The sequence below is a fragment of the Ruditapes philippinarum genome, unplaced genomic scaffold (genome assembly GCF_026571515.1).
Source record: "Ruditapes philippinarum isolate M1 unplaced genomic scaffold, ASM2657151v2 ctg1_1_1_1_1, whole genome shotgun sequence".
NCBI classification, from domain to species: Eukaryota; Metazoa; Mollusca; class Bivalvia; order Venerida; family Veneridae; genus Ruditapes; species Ruditapes philippinarum.
In genome coordinates, this window is record NW_026854124.1 from 682,739 (window position 1) to 709,369 (window position 26,631).

The 26,631-nt window shown below is 30.4% G+C and overlaps 1 protein-coding gene across 2 annotated transcripts in view; it reads left to right on the forward strand.

Moving 5' to 3' along the window:
- The window catches only part of LOC132739025 (homeotic protein proboscipedia-like), a 36,231-nt gene extending 18,018 nt beyond the window's left edge, over positions 1–18,213 (forward strand). The window contains exons 1-3 of one of the 2 annotated variants that reach the window (XM_060726673.1): positions 2,901–3,039; positions 10,327–10,583; positions 14,884–18,213. In XM_060726673.1, coding sequence (XP_060582656.1) covers positions 3,006–3,039; positions 10,327–10,583; positions 14,884–16,377 — 1,785 coding nt within the window. In that variant the 5' untranslated portion in view covers positions 2,901–3,005 and the 3' untranslated portion in view covers positions 16,378–18,213. Of the gene's footprint in view, positions 1–2,900; positions 3,040–10,326; positions 10,584–14,883 lie in introns of those variants that run through there. The other variant, XM_060726672.1, reaches the window with a different exon arrangement.
- Positions 18,214–26,631: the final 8,418 nt, after the last annotated feature.

Sequence of the window (26,631 nt, forward strand, 5' to 3'; positions counted from 1 at the left end):
TATTTATTACACAGCGTTACTGTAAAGAATGACAAAATGACAGTACTGGTGATCAAAATACGCTCGAGTAACTTCCGATCCAATAAGAAGTTTTCATAACGTCTGGTATATTGAGGGGAAATGTGAATAATTTATCCCCAGTCTGTCAGAAAAGTTTCACTGATGTGTGAATATTTTATGTATTACCTAATCTTATTACTGTAGATAGATTCCAGCTGAGTGTTAAACCAGTCCTGTAACTCATATAACAATATATACATGTACATTTCATTGTTGTATATACATTTTGTATACATACTGCAATACATATATGTACGTGTTTTCGTAATAAATAATATTTAACACATATTTTCACGTGGAAATGTGAAGGCGGTGTCCTACTGCGTACACATTATTACTTGTACAACTTTCGTTCTTGTTCAAAACTGTGTCTTTCTGTTTGCATCTTTAATGTTTTATAGAATGGTAGAAGCACTCTTTGAGCATTGCTTTTTCTTGATCATTTTTATCACTGAATGATATCTATGATCTTTCAGATAGATGTTAACATGATTTTGTCAAAAATTCATATATCTTACATATACGTAGGCTTTTCTTGTTCTAATACTGAGTCTGCAATTTCCATGTAATATTGTTGTGAGTAATGATTGCAAGGGATCACTCTCTTTATTTTATTTCTATAGTTATTCAAATATTGCACACCTGAAATTTTATTTCTTTACATGTATTTTATTTTTAATCATACATGGATTGGTTCAGTGAGTACACAAAGGTCAAATAGTTTTCACTGCGGAACTGGAATATTTCCTATAAATTTGAACAATGTTGATAATTACTTTGTTGCCATGATGATTGAGCAGTTGTATTTGATACGACTATTCCATGTAAAAGACAAATGGGGCAAGGTCTTGAACCCCTCTCCTATTCATTTATCACATGCGGTGAGCCACTGGGTGCCTATCTGGCAAATATGTGTGGCAGAATGTTGTAAGAAGGGCTGCGTTTGTGAACGTCGTTTAATTTTGTTGATCTCAACTCTAATATTTTAGTTTTACTATAATAGAATTATAATATACATAGACTGTTTATGAAAATTAATAGAAAAAAATAATAATTGCAAATGGTTTCTAAAAATACTTTTTAGGAAATCATTCTTGCAATTAAATCAGCTTTGTTCTACACGCACTGCAGTAAAAGGGGAAAAAACTTTGTTGATTTTGCCCTATCCTATTTTTGTTTGGGGTCTTACTAGGCTACTTGCCGCTGGTTCTTGTTGCTGGGTCGTGTTGTGTTTGCGATCATTGAACGCCGCCTTTCCTCGTTGATCTATCTTGTTTATCATATTTTAACGATAATGTGCTAAATGATCCTCTTTGGAGCTTTTATCCACATGTTGTTTCTTTTTACGGATTTTTAAAACATTTAATGTATTGTGAGTAAAACGGACATTGTTAACATTATATAATAACGTGTAATGATTTCTATGATATTTCTATATTTATGTGACTGCCATATGGCGGATTACTGCGAGGGATTATGTTTTTATGTCTTTCCATCAAAGCCTGTTAATCCATGGGAAAGGTCAGGGTTACATTTACCAGTGCTATTGGCAATAACATTTCTCTGTTACAATGGAATAGCCTTTGAACTGTTTTTGAACGCCGCCTTTCATTGTTGATCTTGTTTATCATATTTAATACCCTTTAATATTAATGATTTCACATTTGCGTAACATCAAATGAAATCAAATCAAATAATTATTAAATTAAAACAACAGAAAACAAGGAATCGCTTACGCGGCAATTTTTAAAATGTTGCAAGTTCGGATTGATTGAACCTGTTTACGCATGCTTTTTGGAAGTGAAAGCTACCGTCCACACCCCTTAGCACCGGCTTAATAAGTAAAATTTATTACCAGATCAACACTCTACCTAAACTTCGTGAAGCATGATTAAGCTTTATTCTTAAGGAGTAGCTGAGGCTGGTTGGAAGCTGTAAATTATCGACGCTCTTTCAATTTATTTGATTGTAATATTTTTTAATATATAAATCAAAGATACAAGAGAAAAAAATCCGGTGCGCAAAATGTTCGGAATGTTAACATTTAATTGCATTGTTGTAAATATCGTACATATAATCATCCAATGTTCATGGTTCATTTGTCTCAATCTTAAAACTTCTGTATGATTTATTGTTTAAACTAGAACTTCCATATAAAATTGCGTTTACGTTAATATCATTCTTTTTCTTAAACCTTGCATGCACACTGCACTAAATTATGAGTGGCACTAATTAGCAAATGTACAAACATGCATTTTAAAAAAGACGCGATAAAGACTTGAACCAACGTAAACGCTATCTGTAATGTAATTTGACACATTATTTATTTTTAGTTTTTTTTTTAAACGACAGTATAATAAATTCAAATAGGAAATATAGACTTTGTCTTATCTTAAAAATGCGTAGAGATATATGATTATCACCATTGTAAGAAATAGAATCTGTCTCGCAGTTTGTAGTTAGCCCTACGTTGAATGCAACGAGGAGTGACTAAGTGCTCTTACCCGTAGGGTTGCGTGCCAGCTACATTTCAATCATGCGGGACCTTATGACCTAGGCTTTTGTAAAATACACATATCAAGTACGGGGTTGTACCTTGTAACAATAATGTATTGTGCCAGCATTAGTTAGGCTATCCGACCATGACTACCAGCTAAACACGGTCTTAAAAATACGTAGTACGTAACAAGAGCCATATTGTCGTAAACATTGAATTTTTAAATGCCACTTGCGGCAGTTTTTCAGTTAGTTCTGTTTTCGTGTTAAAATATTCACCCGTGCTTTGAAGCTTTTGACTTACATTTCTATATGTACAAAAACATGCAGGCATGTGAATATTGGCAGGGGGTATATATCTGTTTTTAACAAGCGTTCTATTATGAAAACAATGTTTTGCAATTTAACATTAAAAAGTAGGAACTAGTGTGATTTCATGATAATTTGTGATGTTTGATATACGTTTTGAAAGGGTTAAAACAGGTTTGTTTTCAATTAGCACATACTTGATCATTTTCATCACTGTTTTATTAAGATTTTCACAAATTTAGATTTATAAACAAGGTCGATACCTCACAATTAGCGCACTTAACTTTTACCTATCAGTCTTGTAAAGAACAATTGTACCAGGCTGTAACTTGCACCAAAAAGTTATTTAGTTCAATTATCAAGGTATGGAAAAAGTCAAGTTGTTATTACATAATTCTAGCGTTTTATTTCCAATAATTTTTATAATTTCATATGACAATGTCCATGTATCAAATGAAATAGAAAAATTAAAACATAAAAGAACATCCAAAACGGCAGAATTAGGAAATGCTGCAGACACGGTTTGGAACTGTCTGTTCATGGACGGTAGTGGTAAATGTGAACAACCGTCCGCAACCCGTACCACAAGCTTCAGCAAAATTCGACATAGTTGTTTTTTGTTTTTAAATTGTAATAGTATCATTTTTCATGACTGAATTCGCCCTAAAATAATTTGGAAAAAAAACATACAAAATGTATATACATTTTCACAGGAAATGCAAAATATGCATTTATTTAAATTTGCATTTTTTATCTTGTAATGGACTGAATACTTATGCATGAAACATTGTTACAAATATATTGAAGTCACAAAAAATAGGTTATATTTTATTCAAATTGTACTGCTTTAACAAAGATCAGTCTATGCATATCCTTTGCCATTTAATTTTTTCCCCCAAAAATCAAAGTACAAAGTTTATAAAAATATCATGTAATATATATATTTGTACAGAGGTCTGTTTCATATATTACATCACTTGTTACAACCATTGTGTAATAGAAAAGATGGATGTTGGAACATGTGTATGAAAATGCAAGCAAGTGAAACCAGCATATGTTTCTGTCAGTACCTGTCTTCCATTCAAGAGAACGTCAAGCCCCGACACACTTTGATTGGCATGTTTGTTGATAAATCCTGGTTCTCTACTCGAATTCACATCACATACAATGTATATACGTTGCTTCCAAAATACCGTGGTTGGCAGTCGCTGAGTAAACTTTCTGATCGGTGCAATCATTTATTCTATCACTCGTGCATTTTGCTTTGTTACGATTTTGAGGAATCACTCTTGGCTCCTTGTGAGAATGGCATGAAGTATAAATAGGTTAGAAAGTTTGTTTCCAAGTTTTGGTAACTGTTCAACAATTCATACTTACATTTTTATACTTGTCTGACCTTATTTTCTGAAAGATGTTTTAATAACATGACGGTGACTTCCATGGGAACCATGCAACATATTTATATCACATTTTTCCTTTCTTCCTCTGCGTTTTTATGTATGAATAAAACATTTCATGTTAGGTATAGTCTGTATTTGCTTAGTTATTTATCTTTTAGTGAATATTATCAATTTTGTTTTTATTGCTGTTTATTTTTGTTTCGTTATTTGGCTTCTTTTATTCGATTTTTTTCCATATTTATTTTTAGTGGGGTGTATTCTTTCTTTTTCCGTCCTTAATTTTTGTTTGCATTTTGGGGAGCGTATTGAGTGTTTGTCCTTTGTTCAAGGTTTAGGTTAAATTCTGCTTAAGCCGGTGATAGGGGGAGTGGACGGTAATTTGTACTAGACAGTACCGTCCATGAGCAGGCTCAATAAAACCGAGCCTGCAACATTTTCAATTTTGCCGTGTTGGGCTTTCTTAGGGGATTCTTATTTTCTCTATTCCAATAAATACGTCTATCAAGGAAGCTTAAAAGCCATCATTGCTGCAATTTCTGACCATGTTACGAATCAATTCGGACTATGAAAATGTACTTCCATACATATTAATTTACATCAATGAAAATAGCAAGCTTTCAGACTATTTTATTGATTAAAACAGAAAGTACCTGCTGGCTTATATTTTATTGTACCAAAATAGAAATTGATGAAATGGATAGGATCGAATTTACATAAAGTGGAAATTTGCCACAGGCGTATGGTAGACATTGACTCAACTTATTGCAATTTGCTTCAATGTCTGATCGATGGATTCAAATATTTTAAACTTGAAAAACAATGCTAATTTTTCATTCGTAGTAAAACGTCTCCTAAATCCATCCTTGGTGTTGTCCTACTTAAATACCCATATTCAACCATAACATCTTCCTCTAGCATTCTTTTACTTGTGCACAATACGTCACTGTTCATGGAATGGCACGTACATGTACGTGTCTCATTGAAGGTTCCATGATAACTGTCGTATGGACAGATCTGTGGATGTTTCTATATTTAAAATTTGACCAATTTTATGTTTAAATGTTGAATTCTGCTGTAGCCGGTGATAGGGGGGTGCAGACGGTTGTTTGCAATTACCAATTCTTTCCATGGACATGATTAATCAAACCGAGCTTGCAGCTTATTTAATTTTATCGTTTTGATTCGTTTTTCGCTTTTTGTATTTTTTCTCTATGGTTGATGTTATAAAATATGGTTGTGATATCGTAATAAAGGAGTCAAACGATCTGCAAGGCGTAGAGTAAGTTATTGTTATACAAAGTAACAATGTATGGATACTCAAAAGGAACTTGAAGTCAATATAAACTGACTTTATAAATATTAACTTAGCTTGCATCCAATCAAATATTATTGATGCACATGCATGTATGTAAACATACACATGCTTGAACCAAAGCTTTTTTCAAAAAATCATGTTTTATATGGAAATTAAATTTTAATAAAACAATGAAATTTTAAATTATAGCTGGGTTTGATTTTTATATTCAACATCGAAGCCTGTTGTATGTCTTATTTTCAATTTTATAACAGAGTGATCGGGTTTATAGCACCTGGTATCTGTGATCGGATCAATCGTTGCTTACTTGCATTAACCCTTCGCATTGTTCGGACAAGCTAACTTGGTATCGCTTTTAGTCTTGGTAAAGACAGGTTCTTACGATAACACTATTACATAATTGTTGCAATAATTTAAAGCCCATACTACATTTGCATAGTTAATGTTTTTCGTGATTGTGACAATTCTTTTTGGCAACAAAGAGAAAGAAAGCGTTACTTCATATACCAGCTTACGTTGTGATTGTTTTGTCTTTTTCCTTAGTAAGCAAAGAAGAAGAAAAGGATATATCTATTCTCTCAATTTGTTATTTAAAAAGGCACAGTGTTTATGCAAAGGTACATATTAGGAATGGTTAGTAAAATTCACTTTCAATGTTTATAAAGTGGCAATAAGACCATATGCTTTGTCCTAGAAGAAACAATACTTTGTAGACTTTTATGAATCATTGTCAGATTAAAAACCGTCTATTGAACTTGCCTGAACTGTAATATATGACAGAAAAAATGTAGCTATCAGCAACAAGAGGGGATTCTCTTTCACGAGATACATGGTAAATGCATTTTCACCTCTCTCGTTGCGACAAGATACGCATTCACATTTGATTAGTTTTCCAGTCGTAGTCTTCATACTTTAAGATTCTTATAGGTGTGAATTCTATCATCTTCAAATGCTGAATCAATACAAAACATCCATTGCTTCTCCGACGATGCAATTTGAATGATCTCTCAAATTCTTGATGCCTCGTTGACTACTGTGATATTTTACTTTTAAAACAAAATTATATATGCAAATTCACCTTAACTTGCTTAAAGAAAGTCATTTGTCTTTGCTACAACAAGATACAAAATGAGTTGCCAAAAGTGATGGATTAATGAATTGTGATTGACAACAAAAAAAGTAAAGGGAAATGAAATAGAATCTGCTGAGCTTGATAAATTGTAACATTAAATGAATGTATAAAATAGAATCAGATTTATGCTTTGCGCAAAACAAAATATGCAGTTAAAAATTCTGCTTTAAAAGTTTGCCATATATTGATTTTCGATTTTCTTTGTTAAGACTTATTCCCGACATTTATAATGGAGTGGAGTTCCAACTTTATCGTCTGCGCCATAATTATGATTATGAATAATAAGACGTTACATACAGCAGTTATTATGTTAATTGCACTAGTCTGGTCTGTGATTTACTTATAGTTAATGTTGTAGACGTGTTTGTTCTTGTAAAGACTGACTTTGAGAAAATGATATTAATTTTCAAAGCTTTTAGAATTTATACATAAATGCCAAGGGTTTTGGTTAAAGTTCGGACATACTGACATTTTGAATACATTTCTTTTAATGTTAAAAGATTTTTTCACTTTTCTCATATCTCGGTCGGTTAGAAATTCATTTCAAATTGAGTTTAATTCTCCTAATGATAGGGTTTTAACTGTAGGTATTTGACTCATTATTGTCAAGTCAAAGTTAAAAATGAAAAATATATATATATTTAGCGAGAGCATATCTCGGTTATTCATTTCAAAATGAGTTACTTTTTCATTATCATAGAGTTTTTATTGTAGATATTTTACTCATAATTATCAAATCAAATTGAAGTTAAAAAAGAAAGATATATTGAGCTAGGATAGATATAACAAAATATATATATACATAAGCATGACTTTCTCTTCCGTTAACAAATACATGCGTTTGATATTATGACTTATGTGATTTTTTTAAATAGCTATATGCTGAATGGTGTAAATTGTTGTGGTTTGAGGTTAAGGAGGCACAATCAACATAATCTGACTGACATGTTTTCGAACATTACTTCATTTTTCAGTTTGTATACGAATATTTTACTTTATCTACAAGCTATAACGTTACCATACCTGTTTCACACAAATAACAAAGTATAAGTTAGTTTGAATAAGTATAAGTATAGTTAAAGTTACTTTTTTTAGATATATGAAGTTAAAACACAATAAATGATAGTAATAAATTGACATTTGTAGACTTGACGGAAACTTATACCATTGAAATAAGATATAATTTTGTAATAAATCAACTGAAATTCTTTATGTCGTTTTATATGAATTAAGATAACGTTTCATCAACTTTCCATGTTATTACGATGAATCATATCCTCTTTAAATATAACTCGAAATTATTCATGTGTTTCACGTGCTATTTATGTTACCAACTTTCACTTTTTCTTACCCATAAACACTATGCAATCGAAGTACGAATTCAGTTTCCAAACTTTAACAAATTTCTACTGTAATGGAAATGTGATAGAAATAAACAATATTCAACTTCCAGCATTCAATTTTAGATTTTCCAGTTTTTAATTTTGGAAATATCAAGATGGAAATTTTACGTAGTGTGACATTTAAGCCATGCTCTATACTGATAACAAAGGCTCCCTAACAAGCCTGCAACATTTTCTTTTCTGTCGTTCTTACAGGATTTTGTTTTATTATATTATTATTATTATTATTATTATTATTATTATTATTTAACGTTTAGTGAGTTAACGGTTAAGTAATTGTCCAGTTGAGTTGTGTCCGATATTTTGTGCCTAGGCTGATGTGTATGATTCAAAGGGTCAACTACCTTATTATTTCATTTATGTCATTAGAAAACACTCAATTACGGGATGAAAGAAGAAATAATACAATCACCATTCTAATATAATTATGTTTCTACGTAGCTAAACGTTTTACTGTTTTTACATATTCTCGTATTTAGCCTTTTCGTGAGTATAATTCCTCTTTTAAAACGCTTGCCATAGGGTAAAGATTTGATGGAAACGACGGCAAAAATTGGTATGAAATGACTCTGAATGTCAACATTTCAATTTAAATTCCATTTATTTTACATTGCACGATACAGTAGACATTTTCATTCGTTCCTTGTGGCGTGTTATGACAAAATTTGATAAAAACACAAAACGTTACATTCAGAGCAATATGCATTCAGGTAGATTAAACTGAATTCTATTAAAACCCTCTTTCAATGTTTGATATAGACCTTTCAAAGAAACTTGTAATTATAATTGTTAATATATTTTTATCTCTGTAATATCAAACCAAGTATAAAAGAGTACTTAAGAATATTAAAGCTGAAACAATAAAGTGTGTTTTTAAAATGAACTTTAGTAAACTATCTACATTCGTTTTGATGTGGTCCTTTTCACCGATTATCGCAATTGCAAGTCTTTTTCTCCAATCTGATATTTGGAACGCTTTTGTATCAAATTGTGATATCTGAACATGATTCACGTTTGCATCTTTCCAGACCAGAACAGTTAAAGCATGCTTACGTAACATAGGTGGTTCTACTCAGAAGCCCGCTCTTACACAAAGGAGCACATGAGGTCTTCCTCCGTCAGAAAAGCTGGAAAATCATTGTATGACCTATAAATTGTCGGTGTAGCATACAGTATAAACTCAAGAAAACATTTTTATAACCAGAGCTTCATTAAAGTGAATGTATTTAGTACAAAGGTCAAAAATATATTCGACAATTACATGTAACTGCATGAATTGACAGTTTATTTCTAAAGCATAACTTAATGATGTTGTCTTTTGTCATTTTAAAGTTAATATTACAGTAATGACATCCGTCCTTTAGTTTACATTTTCATATCCTAAATAAACTGATAAAAATTGTTAGGTTTTTCTTTTACTTAAATATACCAAAATCGTATTCTTCTTTCTTTCAACGACACTTGTTCAGGTGATTGATTAAAACGTATACATATACCTGTAAATACATTTGTATCAAACTTATACAACTTGTACACATACATCATTTATGTGTTCTTCATGAAAATAAATGTTTGTTTATAAACTGATAATAAAAAATGAGATAAATTACTTTGATTCCACTATAAGAGATTCTTACTTCCACTATGAGAGATTCTTATTTATCACCACCTATGTAAGCTTTATATCTCACTGTCTAGGACTGACGTATACTGAAATAAATATCTGACTTGTGATAGCATAAAATCTATTTATAGTGCATATGACGTTATTATTAGGGCGTTTTAAAGGAAAAAAATATGTAACAATACATTGTTTAGATTTAACCAAACTGCATTTATTAAAAGCATATTAAGGCTAATTATTATAATGATGATTATTTGTATTATTATAATGAGGGTGATGATGAAGGTGATAAGAAAAAGGGGATGAGAAGGAGAATAGTAATGATGATTGTGATGACGATGGTGCTAATATTACTCACATAACATGGTGCAGTATGAAGAAAGATGCGTCAAACGAGAAAATACCAGTCATATGTCTTAGGCCATTTATCATCTACAGGAAACAAATATGTCATAAAAAATTTACCTTCACTTCAAAACAACATCTGAAACACACAAAGACTGCTTTCCCCAAACAAACACGTTCACTTGAAAACAGTGTTAACATATCTAGCGTAACTGTAAATATTGTCTTTCTCTGTTTTGTAGATTTCTCTCCGACTCCACCTTCTAACAACAATAATCAAAACGCCAGCAGTAATGGTAATTCCAGCGGAGGTGGATCCAGACGACTTAGGACTGCTTACACAAACACGCAGCTTCTTGAGCTCGAAAAAGAGTTCCATTTTAACAAGTACCTATGTCGACCAAGGCGTATTGAGATAGCGGCGTCCCTTGACCTTACTGAACGCCAGGTCAAGGTCTGGTTCCAGAACAGAAGGATGAAATACAAAAGACAAACACAGGTAGCAAGTTATTTCATTTTGTAGAAATTAAAAAAAAAACATAAACTAGGTCGCAATGCTTATAAGATTATATCCATATATTAAGTAACATGACCTACCTAAGTTTATCAACAAATAGGTGAAACTTGTAAAATTACAAACTTTGTAGTCAATTGATACATTACGTATTCTGGGGTTTTTTTTAAAGAAAGTCAAATGTTATATAGTTAGATAACAACTAATGAGCTTCTTATGACTCTCAATCAATTCAACCATTAAGATATTAAAATTTCACTGTTCATTGTAGTTACTCTATAAATGACCTACTGAAGTTTGTAAACTAGGTCAAATGTGGATACAATGTAGTGATGTAACAAACACTGTTTTAGAGCCTTTTCATATGTAGTAATTTTATACATTGCCGACTTGGGTTCATAATCTATGTTAATAAAAAAACTACATAATAAAAAGTAGTTGCATCACATGTAGTAAGCATATATTACTATAGTTTATAAACTAACATATTTTGTAAGATTACAAACACTTTTGATAAGGACTTGGCCATGAAGTTAAAGCTAGATCTACCTAAGTTTATAGATAAGTTCAAACACAAATTATAAACATGTTACAACGCTTTATGAGAATATACGGTTAGGTTATATGTACTTAATACGCATGTACCGTTTACAAAGTCGCATACACTTAATTACATGTAGTTCAAGTGATCAATTTCATAACCTCATTCGTTAAAACAAAAACTAAAACTTTAGAAACTATTTCATTGGACCAAAAACATGTAGTAAAATTATGCTTAGTTTTATGGACTATTTATAACACGAGAAAGTCGTTAAATGCAAGAGTTAAAGAAACAAATTGTGTGGAAAGTATTGTTTTTAAGTTTTGAAATTAGTCAAATGTTCAATTATAAGTAAACACTACCAAACATGTACTAAGTTTACATTTTATTATCAGCTTTATATGTCAGTTTAAACACAAGCTGCCGGCATTAGTTCACAGACAGTTTTGCTTATAAGAACATATATACATAAATGAATTTGCACGTTTCTGTAAGTTCTTACAAACATTTTTTTCACCATATCAGTTGTAAATTATAATAACATAAATACAGTCAGCTCTATTTTCAGTTTTAACAAACGTTATATAACTTGACAAACTAGTTTTAACAAGTTCACATACGTTCAAATACGATGATCATTTAAACTTTTCTTCGCAAGAACGAAAATATGTCATCAATTAACACTAACTGATTTTAATTTATCTCAAAATGCAAACAGATGCATTTAATTTAGTTATTTTGAATTACTTTTCTACAAGATCTTATTGAAACTTTATAAAATGCTCCAAATATTCATTGAAAACTCATGATCAAAATCGCGTTCTCTATTTTGAGCACAGTCATGCGTTTTTTGCTTTTCTTTCCCTTTTTCTGATTTTTGTTCATTTGTGATAAATGCATTTAAAGATTATGTTTACTTTGTTGATATTTATGCTGCAATGGCAATTAAAACACACTTATTCATTCTTGCAAAAATGAAAAGACGCCCGGTCCTTAAAATTGGAGCATCACATTTACCTTGAAATGTGACAAACGCAACATTTTAGATTTGAATAAATGTTTTCAAATATTTCCTATGCATTTTATCTGGTTTTTAATGTATACATTTTAATTTCGAGGACAAAAAGATATGATGATAATAATTCAAGGAGTATTACATGATATTTGTTAACTCCAGCCAAAGTTCTTGAACAAGGACCATCCTGAAGACCGTCGGTTCTGTTTTATTAAGTGTGATCGCGAGATGTACAAAAACTCTTAAGCCCCATAGCACCGTTTTGAGCGTAAATCAATGTTAAACACTTATTGCATATAATCAAATGGTACCAAAGAACTAGAAAAATACAAAATAAGCATTAAGATAAGATACGAGTATGCAATTTTACGTATTTATGTTATTTTCGGTGCTCTTGGGGGATTTATTTTTTTTAGAATTGTGACAAATTTGTATTCTTTCATTTTCTTAAATCTTTGCAATTAAACTTTATATTAAATGACCATCCAAGAATGTCACTATAGATTTTGGCTTTCCGCTTGATTGTCCCTCAGTATAAGGCCATTATTTAAGATCTCTTTGACTTCTGGAGGTTTTGGTAAAATGTCTTGAAGAATGTTCTATTGCTTTAGAAACAATTTTGACAGAGGACATTCTCCTCTCTTGGATAAACAATATAACCTCAACTGTTCTAATTCAGGCGACGAAAATCTGGTCTCCTTTTGTTTAAATAAGAAAAAGTAGATGCATTTAAGTTGTCAAGTATTTCCCTAAATTAATCTTTATTACTGCATAATTATCTGTATAATGTTTAATTTCAAGAAGAAATGTTTTAATTCAAGGGGCGGCTACTCTTTTTTATCAAAAGTTGAATTTGATAGACTTGCATTATAAAATAATAATAAAATAATTTTGTTTTCAGAAAATTTTAACGTTTGATTGTCTAAACAAAATTATATTTGAAAATTGTTTGTTACAAATAATGTGAAAATAAAATGTAACCTGTTCTATAAATTCACATTAATAGTCTTGAATTATTTATTTTCTTTTAGTTTTTTTTAAATAACCAACATTTAAACTATTTAAAGATTTAAAAGTTTCATATATATGTTTTTATGGGTTTTTTTTTTTCTAAGCTGAAATACCAAAATCAAAAAATCTTCTGAAATTGCCTTATATTTTTTAAATTTTATTAATAATTTTGAGTAAAACACGCACGAGCGGGATAAAAAAAGCACCGCGTCAATTTGAAACTCCTTCTTATGATATACCAATAAATATAAGCAATAAAGATAGGTCCCTTAAAGCCCAAATAACCATAAAATCCCTATCTGATGAATCAAAAAATTCATATAGCTGTTAAATTTTCATGAAGTAATTTGAAAATTAAGACGCAAAAACAGACAGATACCGACATGTTTTATTCTGAGTATTCGCATAAGAACTTCGGGATTAGATCTAAATGAGTTTTAGTGAAATTGGTTTATTTAGAATAGATAGGTTTTTTACTTCAAGGACTCGTATGATAATTGATTATAAAATGGATTAAGTTCGATACGATCTAGGCAATATCACTCAAGTGCGCCGGAATGCATTTGATTTTTATGGTAGTAATTTGAAAAGTGGGTAAAAAAGAGCATATATCATAAACATTACCCATAATGCATCCGTGGACATAAATAACTTGGTTAACAAACCAGATTGCTCTAAAATTATTCATAAATTCTCGTCTGCGAATAGAAAATATTGCTATGATAACTTCACGAACATCTATGAAAGGGGCTCTTTGCCATGTATTTCGTTTTCCTGTAATGCTACTATGTGTCACACTAAAATATATATGATACGTTCTTTCTCTATTGAGATAAAACGGAAATCTCCACACTATCTTGTAAAATTAGATATATGTTTTTTTTAATCATTGAAAAGTTAATTTTATTTTCAATAAAGTGAATTTCTTAATCGCGGAGGTCATTTTTATTTCCATTTGGATTGATCGATAACAAGTTTTTACAAATATTTTGACATCGAAAAATTGATAAATTTAGACTATATGATTAAAATTAAGGCATTTCGATTATTAATTTTATCTTAGTAAATTTGCCTTTTGTACATAAAATCGAAATACAAAATTGCACATTTTATATAAAATTTAATAGAAAATTACTTGTATTTGTTTTGTCTTGTCTTTAATTTTCTCACTATATATAAATAATTTTTCTTCGACAAAACAAAAAAATATGGAAAATACGAATACAGGAAATTATATCATAACAGACACGCCCACATCAAATTTTAAAACAAATCTGGAAAAGTAATCAAATAAACTATGTCTATCATCAAATTCCACTTGCATTTCCATCAACAACATGTAACTTAACCCTACATTGATAGATTTCTACAAAACTAGGTCACTCGTCAAAACAACAGTGATGATTTTGTACATTATTGTCGACTGCTGATCTTTTTATTTTATTTATTTATTTCACTTTGAATGTGCGACAAAGTACCGTAAATTGATAGTAAATTTATATCATCAAAATGTTAAGAAAATTATTTCTTAATTAACCCACTGGGATATCTTACGCATTTAAACACTAAACAAAATGGCTATTTTTTTTCCGTTTTCACTCTTGAAAAATACTTTATACTCTTGTAAAACTTAAAAGTAACTGGGTAAAGGCATATAGGCAAAATATATTACAATAACTTTGAAAAAAATATTTGTAACAATGTTATATTTTGTTTAGTTACAGAGACAGAAATCTGAAGCAAGACTTGGTTCAAACAGTTCTTTCCCGGGTAGTCCAAGTTCCTTTGATGATGAGCCAATGGACGACATGGAGGGAAGAATAAAGAGTGACTTTGACAGACCAAGTATCCCTCATGATGGATCTCTAGAAAACGCAGGTAGCGAAAATGGCTTATTAGAAATAGGTCAAGCAAATGTCAAAAGAGAACATAGCATAGGCAATGTATTTGATGATGAAAAATTGAAGGAAGATATGGATGACATGAAAAGAATTGCTGGAGTAAGAGATACAAGTCGAAATGAAAGAAATGATTCGGTCACTTCATATGAAGATAGTACATCGCCTAGTTCAAATAGGTCAAGCAATAATCTGGTCACTGGTGGACCTAAACAATCTCCAATTATGGCATCTATGATGCAAACTCCAGATGGGGTATCCCCATTATCATCCCCGGTCGCGAAATCAGATGTTAAATCTTGTGCGAATTTGGACACGGATAATTCTCAAGTGACACAATTAGGCTCTGACACCGGTCAACGTACTTCCGTTAGTTCCCCAGTTTCAAACAGCACTGCGCAGTTGCAAATGATGCAGCAAAGTCATGTAAACAAATTCCAGTCAGCGATAAGTTCTGAAATGACTCAATGTGGATCTAATCAGGGAATGTCTATGGCAAAGCCACGCATGTCTCCCCGTGAGAATATGCCTAATACAACTGACAGCTTTTATCAAACCCCCGGTTGTGAAACAAATTTCCCAGGTGGCGCCAATCAGTATTCTGGCAGAGGAATGGTCAATGGCTGCTATACTTCTATGGACAATTATACTCATAGTTTTCCCGGTGGACCACAAGTCTCGAGATCTTCAAAAGACAATTTACCAGAAACTTTTGGACATCAACAAATTTCTGGTCACAAATCTAATCAGTTATCTCCGTTGGAAAAACTTAGCGCGTTACAAAACCAACAGAAACGATATTCATACGCAACGGAAAATAGTCCCCGTAGTGACAATGGATATAAAAGTGGAAATTTTAACCCCCAATATCGTTACACACCCAATTTTGACATGAATTCGAACACCTATCACCCAGCTAGAGGGTATAGTGGGTACAATAATAGGTTACATGGTGATAATATAGATTTACAGGGTTCTATGTCAATGGGGGAATTCGGCGGCAATAACCCTCAATTAAAACCTAGTTCTTTCATATCGGGTCAGTTAAATGCCTATCAAAATAGTGTTTACTATGATGGTAATTATGGGGTAGGATACAACAGCGGTGTCAACCGTACAATGCCTTCTACGTTATTATCACAACAGAACTATTTAACCTCAACACCGCCACAGCATGGATCCAATATGGCGGAAAATAACGGGAATTTTGAACAATACAACGGCCCAGATGGACAATTTAATTCATCAAATTCGGAATTTAGTTCAATTTTTGCTGAATATTACAACTATTCACAGCAAGGGTTCTCCACTTGATACTTCTAATAAAAATGTCAACTATTTTAACGTATTCGGTATATGTAACAGTCAGTGTCCGTGAATAGTCCGTAAACAAAATAATTATTAGCCCACCTTTCAAAATTTATGTATTTTTACTGGTAGTTTTTATATTTGTCTGTAACTTGTGGTTTTTTCTTATCATTGTGCAAGTACAATATATGTTGTGACAAAAAAATAAGTTAGGAAAAAATACAAATATCTAATTGATATTTTTATTACATCATTTAAACTAAAATAATTATGTTTATTACTTTATTTTAATTTATTTTCAAATAAATTGTTCTGTTATGTTGTATTATTTTTAACAGATTTAAGTTTTTTTTTTTTCAAATTTCTGATTCCATTTTTAAAATGTATTCATGTTACACTGAATTTCATCTTTTCCCAAAAATTAGTATACATAATATGGGCAACATTAATGCAAAAAACCGACATAATTTGCATTGAAACAAAATTACCATATTTGACCTATTTTAGTTTAGATGTATGTCTTGCATTTGTGTTCAGTTTTTAATTTCTTGAAGAAACCAAGCTAATTTTATTCCAGCTTTACTTGAAATTGCATCAAGGTCTAGAGACGTTTATTCTAAAAAAGCATACATATTTCTAAAAATCACATGTAATAACACTTATAGACAAAGTAACATTATGTAGACGCTTAGCGAAATTAAAGAATTAATACACTTGAAATATTGTTTTAAAAAAGCCAAAAAAAAAAAAAACACAACAACAAACAACACATCCTTTTCGGAACTGGTGGTTAGGTTTTACTTTGGTGTAATCAGGGCTACATTTAATTTTCGACAAAATAATTCAACAATCTATTTATTTAATTATAGGAATTCATTCTCTGATGTATTTTTTCAAGTTAAAGTGTCATGTTATTTAGGGTGTAAAAATAAAATTCAATTAATCAAAACAGATTTTCAAATTCGCAGCCCTAAATAATATTTTATGAAGTGATAAGTAGAGGTTTGAGAATCTAAAGTAACATGATTTAAAATGACATGCACTCCATTTCGTCTAAAATGAAAGTCTGTTACATTGATATGTAATTAATATTCATATTTATGAAATTAAAAAAAAAAAATGCCATGAATGCAAGCAAGCAACAGAAAAATGTAATTGACAAAAGAGGAAATATTTTTGGGGATATTGTTTGAATAAGCGTCCAAAGTTCGTTTAATAGTCAGGTATTAACTTTAAATTATGGTTAATAAGCCATATTTTATTGAAATAATTGTCTGTCTGTCTGTTAATTTTGAATTGGCCCTCTTTTCATTTTTTGAAAAAAGTCTTAAAATATAATATTTCAATGTCTCATTTTTTTTCTTCTTGAATAAGTTTAAATAAAAAGGTTGTGTCGCTAGATTTTTTCATTTTTCGACTTTATATTTATTTATTGTTTTTATCCTTAATTTTTGATTTATTTTTTTAACTGAAAGAAAAATTATTCTTAAAATGCTCGAAGCGGATTAATCGATGGGAAATATCTTTGATGTTTTCTCTCGTGCTCTGTAAATGATGGTTATACCCGTGCTCCCAAACATTAATATTTGATATATCAATAAATATGCATTAAAATAGCTCTAGAAAATACAACAACCCCGAATGCTTTGACAATCCGTACAACCTCAAATTCCCAGAGGTATCTTACGTTTGTATTTTTTTTAATTTACTGTTGCATATTCTAATGATATGTTTTGTTTTAGTTTGGGTAAATTATTTATTATTTTACTGATGAAAATCGGTATACTATTATCTAGATGTGTTAAATGGAAACGTTCAATAAAAATTAAATACGTATGAATATTAATGTTTTCTTGTATTTATCTTGCTCTTATTTCATGGTTTGAAAGTTAACGGTAGACAACTTTCACTCATATCGTGTTAGACAGACATGGATTGTGCCCCTTTACATAACATAAGGTTTTTCTAATATTTTCTTGAAACTAACATCAATGTCCGGCCATTTTCTTGTTTTTATTAAAGAACTGAATATTTAGAATGATGTTTGGGATTGTTTGAAGAAAAAAGAAATATCTGACTCCTTCAGAACAGGAATGGAATTTCCATGTACAAGGAAAGGATTTAGAAAAAAGAATCAACAAGGGAAACATATCTTAAGATATCTTTCGAAAGCCCAAACCAATAAAAAATCGGTTACATATTATCTAATAAAATTTTTTTAATAAAAAAAAAGACTTAAAAAATAAGTGATATAATTACTGTTTGGTTTATTGATAAAAAGTAAGTACTGTTGCTCTTTGTGAAGTCTTTTTATACGTGTCTAAGGAAAAATTATTTACGTTTGATGCAACGTCATGTTATTTCTATCTAGATATGGTCCCTCTATTGATATGCCGCAATTTAATAAATCAGTAATAGAATATGTTCCGAATTATATGGAATGAAACCTAGCCTTAACCTATTTAATAACCATTTCTAAAGTTCCCGATTCGTAAAAGTTCAATTTTCGTATAAACTATATTTCAAGACTGATCGTAAGTAAGTTACTTTTATTGTTATACATGTATACAAATTTAACTGTCGCACGTCCATATCGAACAGAAATTTAAATAAAAAAGAAATATCTTGAAAAATTACGAAGTGAACTACTTTTTGAAAGAGACCAATATGATTAAAAGTAGTTTATAAGTATTATGGCAATTATATAGCCGGTTAAAGAAAGCATTACTGATAAAAAGTGTTTTCAATTATTATTGTCTCACATCGCATCTTATTAAACGGATGAGATAAAATAGAGAAGAGCAAAATCCTTAAAGAAAGCCAACACGACAAAATTGAAAATTTTGCAGGGTCGGTTTGATTCCGCCTGCTACTTCCATACTCCACTAGCACCGGTTAAATCAGAACTCAATATTTTACAACTATAAACTATTTGGGACAGAATGAAGTCGTAAAGATCCAAGACACATGTTTCATGTTATACATTTTAGAACTTCGTATCAACCTGATGAAATGATTTAGTTTCAGCTTTGATAATTATTATAATAATGATTGAAAAAAAAAGAAGAAAACTTTATATACAACAATCATGACTGAAAATTAAAAGACAAACAAAGATCAAGGTTTTTAGACGATCGAGTATACTTGTACTTTGAAATAACTAAACTGTGCTCCAAAAGTCTAGAAACCTAAAAATTTGAAAGTCTGACATAGATTGACTGGGATGATTAATACAGAAAAACATGCAAAATATTATAAAAAAACTCTCAGAAATAATCTGAAATAGATTTTCTGTGCTATTTTAGTCTGATAGTCTGATTTGACTTAAAAACTTTCAAATGCTTTTCATTTTAAGTTATTTTGCACAATAAAAATGACTATTCTGCAAAAAAATAAAACGGAGTAAGCGAATGATCTGAAATTGTGCACACAAGTTATCGCTTCAAGTCTCAAATCTCGAGAAATTATTTCTGTCCTTTTGTGTTTAAAAAAATCTCAGTGGAATCTGTTTAAAACAGAACAGAGTGAAGTATAAAGCTTGTGGGAGAAAATATATACCGATGTTGTACAACATCTGTCGGAAAAATCATGTGTATATGTAACATTTTAAAGATAAACTATACTCAAATTTGATATTAGTATTTGAAAATATTGATAATTGCTACACAGTCTTTTTGTAAATATACAATAAACATATTTTGACTTCACACAAAATAGAAATGTTATGCTTTAAATCCTACACTCTTAAGTTGACATGTTATGAATACATTATGTCTTAAAACACACACACAAAAAAAACAGGCATTTTTTACGAAAGGACCAGCTTTACTTGCCTTTGATCAGGAATACAGATTCCCATACATAGTGTGTACGTTTATTTATTTAAAAATGACATATTCAGTAAGAATTTTATAGATTTCAATAATTTGTACTCAAAGATACACATAGTATATCTCAAATAAGTGCACCAAAGATTCACACAGATTCAATCAAAATATCAAACAGTGAAAATACGTTACACTTGCATGTTTACACCAGTTTAATTCCTTTTTCATATTTACTTGAATAATATGAATATATGAAAATAACGTTTCTATAGTTTTCTTCCTATGTTTATATTTGAAACATTTGTTTCATATTACATAAAGCATTCATATTATATAATTATAAAAATAAAGCAATCAAATATTGAAAATGATATAGCAAAAAATCGGCATATTCCGTTACTGCACATGTAAATATTTTTATATCTATTTCTGTAGATCAATATTTTCGGCCTTTTTCCAGATTATAACTGAATCGTTATAAAATTATGATTGCAGTTTTTGTACTGCCAAATAGAACACGCAACATGTATTAAAGTAAAATGCACATTAACTCTAATTAAGATAAGAAATAGAAATGATCATAAAAAGGTTCAATAACCATTTTTTTATATACTTCTTCCAAATATATTGATGCGTTTTGCTAGAAATCTCCATCAGAATAATTATTTCGCATCTATTTTTTTAATGGTTAAACAATGAGGACACAGAATTTAAAATATTTTACGTTCGGATATGAAAAGTGCAGCGATTGAATTAAGGGAACATACAAATACATCCAATAGTTCAAAACATTTCATTTTAATAAAAAAAGTTGTGCCCAAATTTTAAATTTACATGTCCATGAATAAGCGAATTTCTTAATTCTATTCTTGATCTTTAGAAATTGTCAAATGCTTTCTGACACGGAATATTTTATTACCTTGAAAAAGTATATATTAATAATATGTTTAAAAAAAAACGGAGTAAAAACCTAAAATGTTCCTGTATTTCGTAAAACATAACTCCAACTGCTCCATGGTTATTACAACAATTGAAAAAAAAATTTAATATCTCGAGTAATAGCAAAACCTTTCCTCAATTTGTGTTTTATGTCATACCGATATTATCCTAGTTTTAGAGAACACTCATGCAAATATTAAAAAAAAACAACCAAAAAAAAAAACAAAAACAAACAAAAAAAAAAAAAATAAGAAACAAAAACAAAATCATTTCATTTTAAAAGAAATCAGAATTTATTTTAGTAAACTCTGTTCAGACACAATTCTTATATGTACATACCACGCAATGTTTTAAAATGATCGAATTAAAGAAATCTTAAGAATAATAAGTACAAAACTGCTTACACTTCAACTCAAGATATGAAAATAACATTAACAAACATTAGAAACAATTTAAAAAGGGCATATTTTTGTAATTTCATCAAACAAAGTCACTTCAGACTGGGATTGACTACAACATTTTTTATTTTATTTGAAAACTTTCCACATTTATACATAGCCGAATATAGATCCATGCCATGTTTTAAAAGCCAGTTTATTCCTCGTTCGAACATGATTTTTTTTAATATGTCACATAAATTTAAGAGTTTCTATGCAAGTGATTTAATAACTATCTGTGTTTAGAATGCACTAGAAATAATTGTATAATCGAATGTGTTTTGGAATTTGCAACATGTATCACATACAGAATATACGGTATTTTTTCGTATGCTAACAATTATTTTTTCGCAGGAGAAAAGAAAATCGTCTCATTTATAAATTCGTAAAAACGATCAATTCAAGAAAACGAACGTCACTTTAGAATGCAGGGATGTTACAAAACAAACATCCTGAAAAAAGTCAGCAAGAATGGTTTTGATGAAAATAAAAATAAAAGAAAACCTGTAATGTTTACACTTATGTTTTTAAAACTTCTCAATTCAACCTATAACAGAAGACAGCTTGGTTATTAAGAGGATTTTTTTTGTTACCTTGGTATGTAAAATATGCGAACACGAAGAAATATATTGTTGTTATTTAAACATTTGGAATAACAGAAACACAATGTGGTCTGCTTGCAACTAGTAAGTCATTTTACTGAATCGACAACATTACGATCTTTGAATTAAACAATCAAGCTTACGGTATCAAGTGAAAAATCTACTTTTTTGGATATCATGAATCTATGTGGGGTTTTACTCTGAATTGTAACATGGCTATGTTTAGTTTTTATTGATTCATATAACATTGTCATCCATGTTATTTATATAAAAAAAGCACAAAATCAAATATACAAACTAAGATTCGCATTGTAATATTTTAAGGAAAAAAAACAAATATTTTCAACGATGAAATGTCTAAACAAATATGAAAAGATTTTTTAAAATAATGTATTAAAATTATAAATCTTGCCAAAATAGCTACATTTAATTTATGAAAATGCTTCTTTAAACGGTGCTATGGGGGTCATAGGCAATAGAACGAATTATATCACGTTCTGCGTGAAACAGGTTTCAACAAAAAAAAAGCAATATTACATAATTATTTTGCTGTAGCGGGTGACCTTTTAGGTTCTCGTTTTACCATTTCAATTAAAACAGGTACCTATAGACCATCTGTTTAACAAAAGTGACAAAGCAACTCTATATGATAACAGAGTATACAAAGGTAAGTTCTGGCGTTTAATCAGTTTCAGAAAATTAGCTCTTGATGTTTCAAATCATCATTCACATACTTATTTTGTTTTGTTTTTAAATTGCTTCTTAAAGCAATCTTAATTTGATATGAAAACATATTTCCTTACGTATTTCTTACGTGTCATTTTGAGCTTAAGATCTGTTGGCGGTATTTATTTTCTTAAATTGTTACGGTTCAAATCTTAGTTTGTATCAAAGGTTAATATATAAGATAATGACGACCTCATTTTATTAAATATACGAGTATGAAGCGGCATTTTGCAAAATGGAAACAAGTGAAACTTGCATCGCTTCCAGCTACATAACTGAAGAGAACTTTAATGGGTAAAAATACCAAAATAAACTCAAATGAAGGAGTCACTGGCGTATGTGGAGGATAGTTTTGCATAGTATTGCCATCATGACCGCTATCTATCAAAAGGCAATTTTACAAGGACTGAATTTGTTAAATTTTCATATCAAATTCACGATATGCTTATACGTTTCGAGTTTGCTGTGGACAAATTTATATATTTATCATACGTTCACTATTACACTATAATAGTACATAAGTTCATTCAATTATGCGATTTCTTTCATCTATTTTTCTTCTTTGTTAGTATTCATGGCAACACAAATTTAAAGAAAAATAGTTTACTTTCTAAGAAATAATCACTTCAAGCTGTATATTTTTGATACAAATTGTCTCGAAAATAGCACACATAAACTTTTCCACAGTTTGCAAACTTATGGTGTTTTTTGAAGATTTACCTGCCAAAGAACATGTAATATAATATCATGTCAAAGAAATTGTAGTTAAATATGTATGTGGCTCATTAGTTTTTCTGCTCAAATAACAAACTAATGACAACGGAAACGTTAATTTCTACTGAACGTCAACTTAAAGAGCTACCTACTGATCGAGTCTGGATTGAAAACAGCCCCATTGTTTGTTTGTTTGTATTTTTTCTTTTTGTTCGTTAATAAGTAAATATTGATTTCTTTTCTAAAAATTAAAGGGGAATATTAAGATGAAATAAGGTTCTTGAATACTTATGTTTACAGTAGAAGTGTTAGCTGTTTAATAAATCCCTGCTGTCCCTTCAAAGGTTATATAAATGATCATAATTATATTGTTTATTGGTTAAAGAACCAAAACCTAGTTATAAGCTCAACATAAGTCTCTAACAAAAGAATGCTTCTATTCAGTAAAAATATGGTCGTTAGAGCGATCAAAATTGTATGCTACGTAAAATTTCACAAAGGAAAATGTTTATGTTATGTGTGTTTGAAAACTAGATACATATTCATAGTAGACTAATTAAACAATCAATATTTTGTAAAATCTACGGTAGCACAATTCAATAGTTATACGAATTACTACAATTTTGCACGTAAAGGGAGACAACTAATCAATGCCAAATAGATCTTGGCAATATTGGGTTACCTTGGTTACACCAAACAAATTCACATATTTTGCTATTGGTTAATTAACATTACCATGACTCGATAGAAAACACCAAACAGAATATACTTTTACGAATATTTGCTATGATAACAAATGCAAAAACAACATTTGATACTTTCTTGGTGGTATGAAAGCGCATAATCAAATTTGAAAGTTTCTAACAATTGGATTACAATAACACAGGCATTTGTAAATACATGTATAATTAATTGCTGTATATTACAAAACAGCTAAAGTTTTCTTATTTAGCAAATTGAGACATTTAGAAGGTTCAAAATATTAAGTTTTTACGAGGGGTGTTCAAATATGAATGCAACTAGGCCAATATCTCGCCTTTAACCACGCTTCGCACGCCCTATGTACATGTATCACATAGATGGCTGTGTAAGCTCTCAATTGATATAATAAATGTGTAAATCAGTTATGTCCAGCTTTGACAATAGCTCGATTATCTACTCGTGTATACTAAAGCAAAAGTGGTTGGGAAAAGGTCTTCTTTCACTGACCAAATATGGTCCTATATACTATACTTGGTACACAGGCGAAAGACATATTAAATGAAATATGTCGTGTTTATGGGAACAATGAACTTTCTTTTTCATATGTCACACGATGGAGTTAGAACTTTAAAAGTAGTGTGGATTCAGTAAAAGATGCACATCATGCACGACATCCGAAAAATGCAATTTCTGCAAAGAAGGTTGTAAAGGTAAAGGATTTGAATGCGACTGATACAAGATTTACAACAAGGTATACAGCTAAATGCGTTGGTATCTCTGTAGGAGCGACTCATAACATTCTCAGACGTGATTTAAAAATGAAAAGGATAAGTGCCAGATGGATACCCCATCTCCTTACAAAAGAGCAAACATTTGCTCGGGTAAGAGTTTCTAACAGTTCCCAAAATATAACAACCGATCTTTTGCAAATATCATCACTGGATTCACTTTTATGGATAAATAAGAAAATGTGGGCAACCAAAGAAAGTCAAAGACCTTGCATAGCAAAACGCACCATGAGCGTCAAAAAAAGGTCGTGTATGTAATTTTCTTTACCAATCAAGATCCTGCGATACAAATTTCCGTACCAAAGGGTAAATCTGTAAATGCCGATTTTTACAAAGGCAAGATCCTTCATTAATTATTTCAAAACCCGTCGATCAGCAACTGGTATCCGTGGTGTCACACAAAGCGGCCATTGTACGAGAATATCTGAAACAGGAAAAGGTTGTCGAGCTTCCTAAGCCTCCTTTTTTCCAGATCTTGCCCCTTATGACTTTTTCCTATTTCCGAGGCTCACAAACACCTTGCTGGAAGAAAATATTAAGCGTGAAAAAATCTCGGTTCGGCTAATTTCCAGTGTCTGAACAGTATATCTCGAAAAGATTTTGAAAATGCATTTAAAATTGGATTAAAGGACTAGAACTTTTTATATCACATGGTGGTGATTACTTTGAAGGGTTAGGATAATTATTTTAACACTGTGTGTTCAGCACTTCTTAAAATTGACCTAGTTGCATTCATTATTGAACACCGTCGTATTGTATTCGGCTCAGAAAAGATAGGTATTGTCGTATAGCATTCTATAACAAAATATCCGAGATTGTTTTGTCATATACGTGCCAATGTGGTCTGAGAATTTGAATTGTACTTATAAAGAACAAAAAAGTTTATTTTCACCTCTTAAAATGTATACAAAGTATAGAGAAACTATTAAAATGTGTTCTAAGGAGTTAAGAAAAACAGGACGAAACAATGGAAAACATATCTGAAACTAAGAAAGAATACATTGTTAACAACAAGACAAGGAGTTTTGGATGAGCCATATATCATATATACAGAGAGAGAAAAGGACGGTAATCAGCTCCAAAGAGAGTAATTTTATTACAGAATAAACCAGAGCACATGTATTAATACTAAACTGACATTTGAACACTCTTCAGTATTTAAAGGAAAACTTTTAATTTGATAAATAATTTCAATCCATATCTACCACAACCTGTATAAAATATCGTGAAGGTAACACAACATAATCGTTCAATTATGCTAGAAATGTTTTAGATAGACATGAATCTTTATGTTCCCACACTTTTTCACTCCATTTTAAATCTTTATTTGTTTGTACTATAAGCAACATTTTGTGTACTTCATCGTCTCCACCAGGATTATACTTGAAGTAAGAAAATCTGGTTTGACATGCAAGTGCGTTTTCTCTACATGACCATCATTTGTCTAGGTAAGTACAAATAATAAATTATGATCATTTTTACAATAAATGACACAAACTGATCGAGCGCTAAAAATTTACATCTG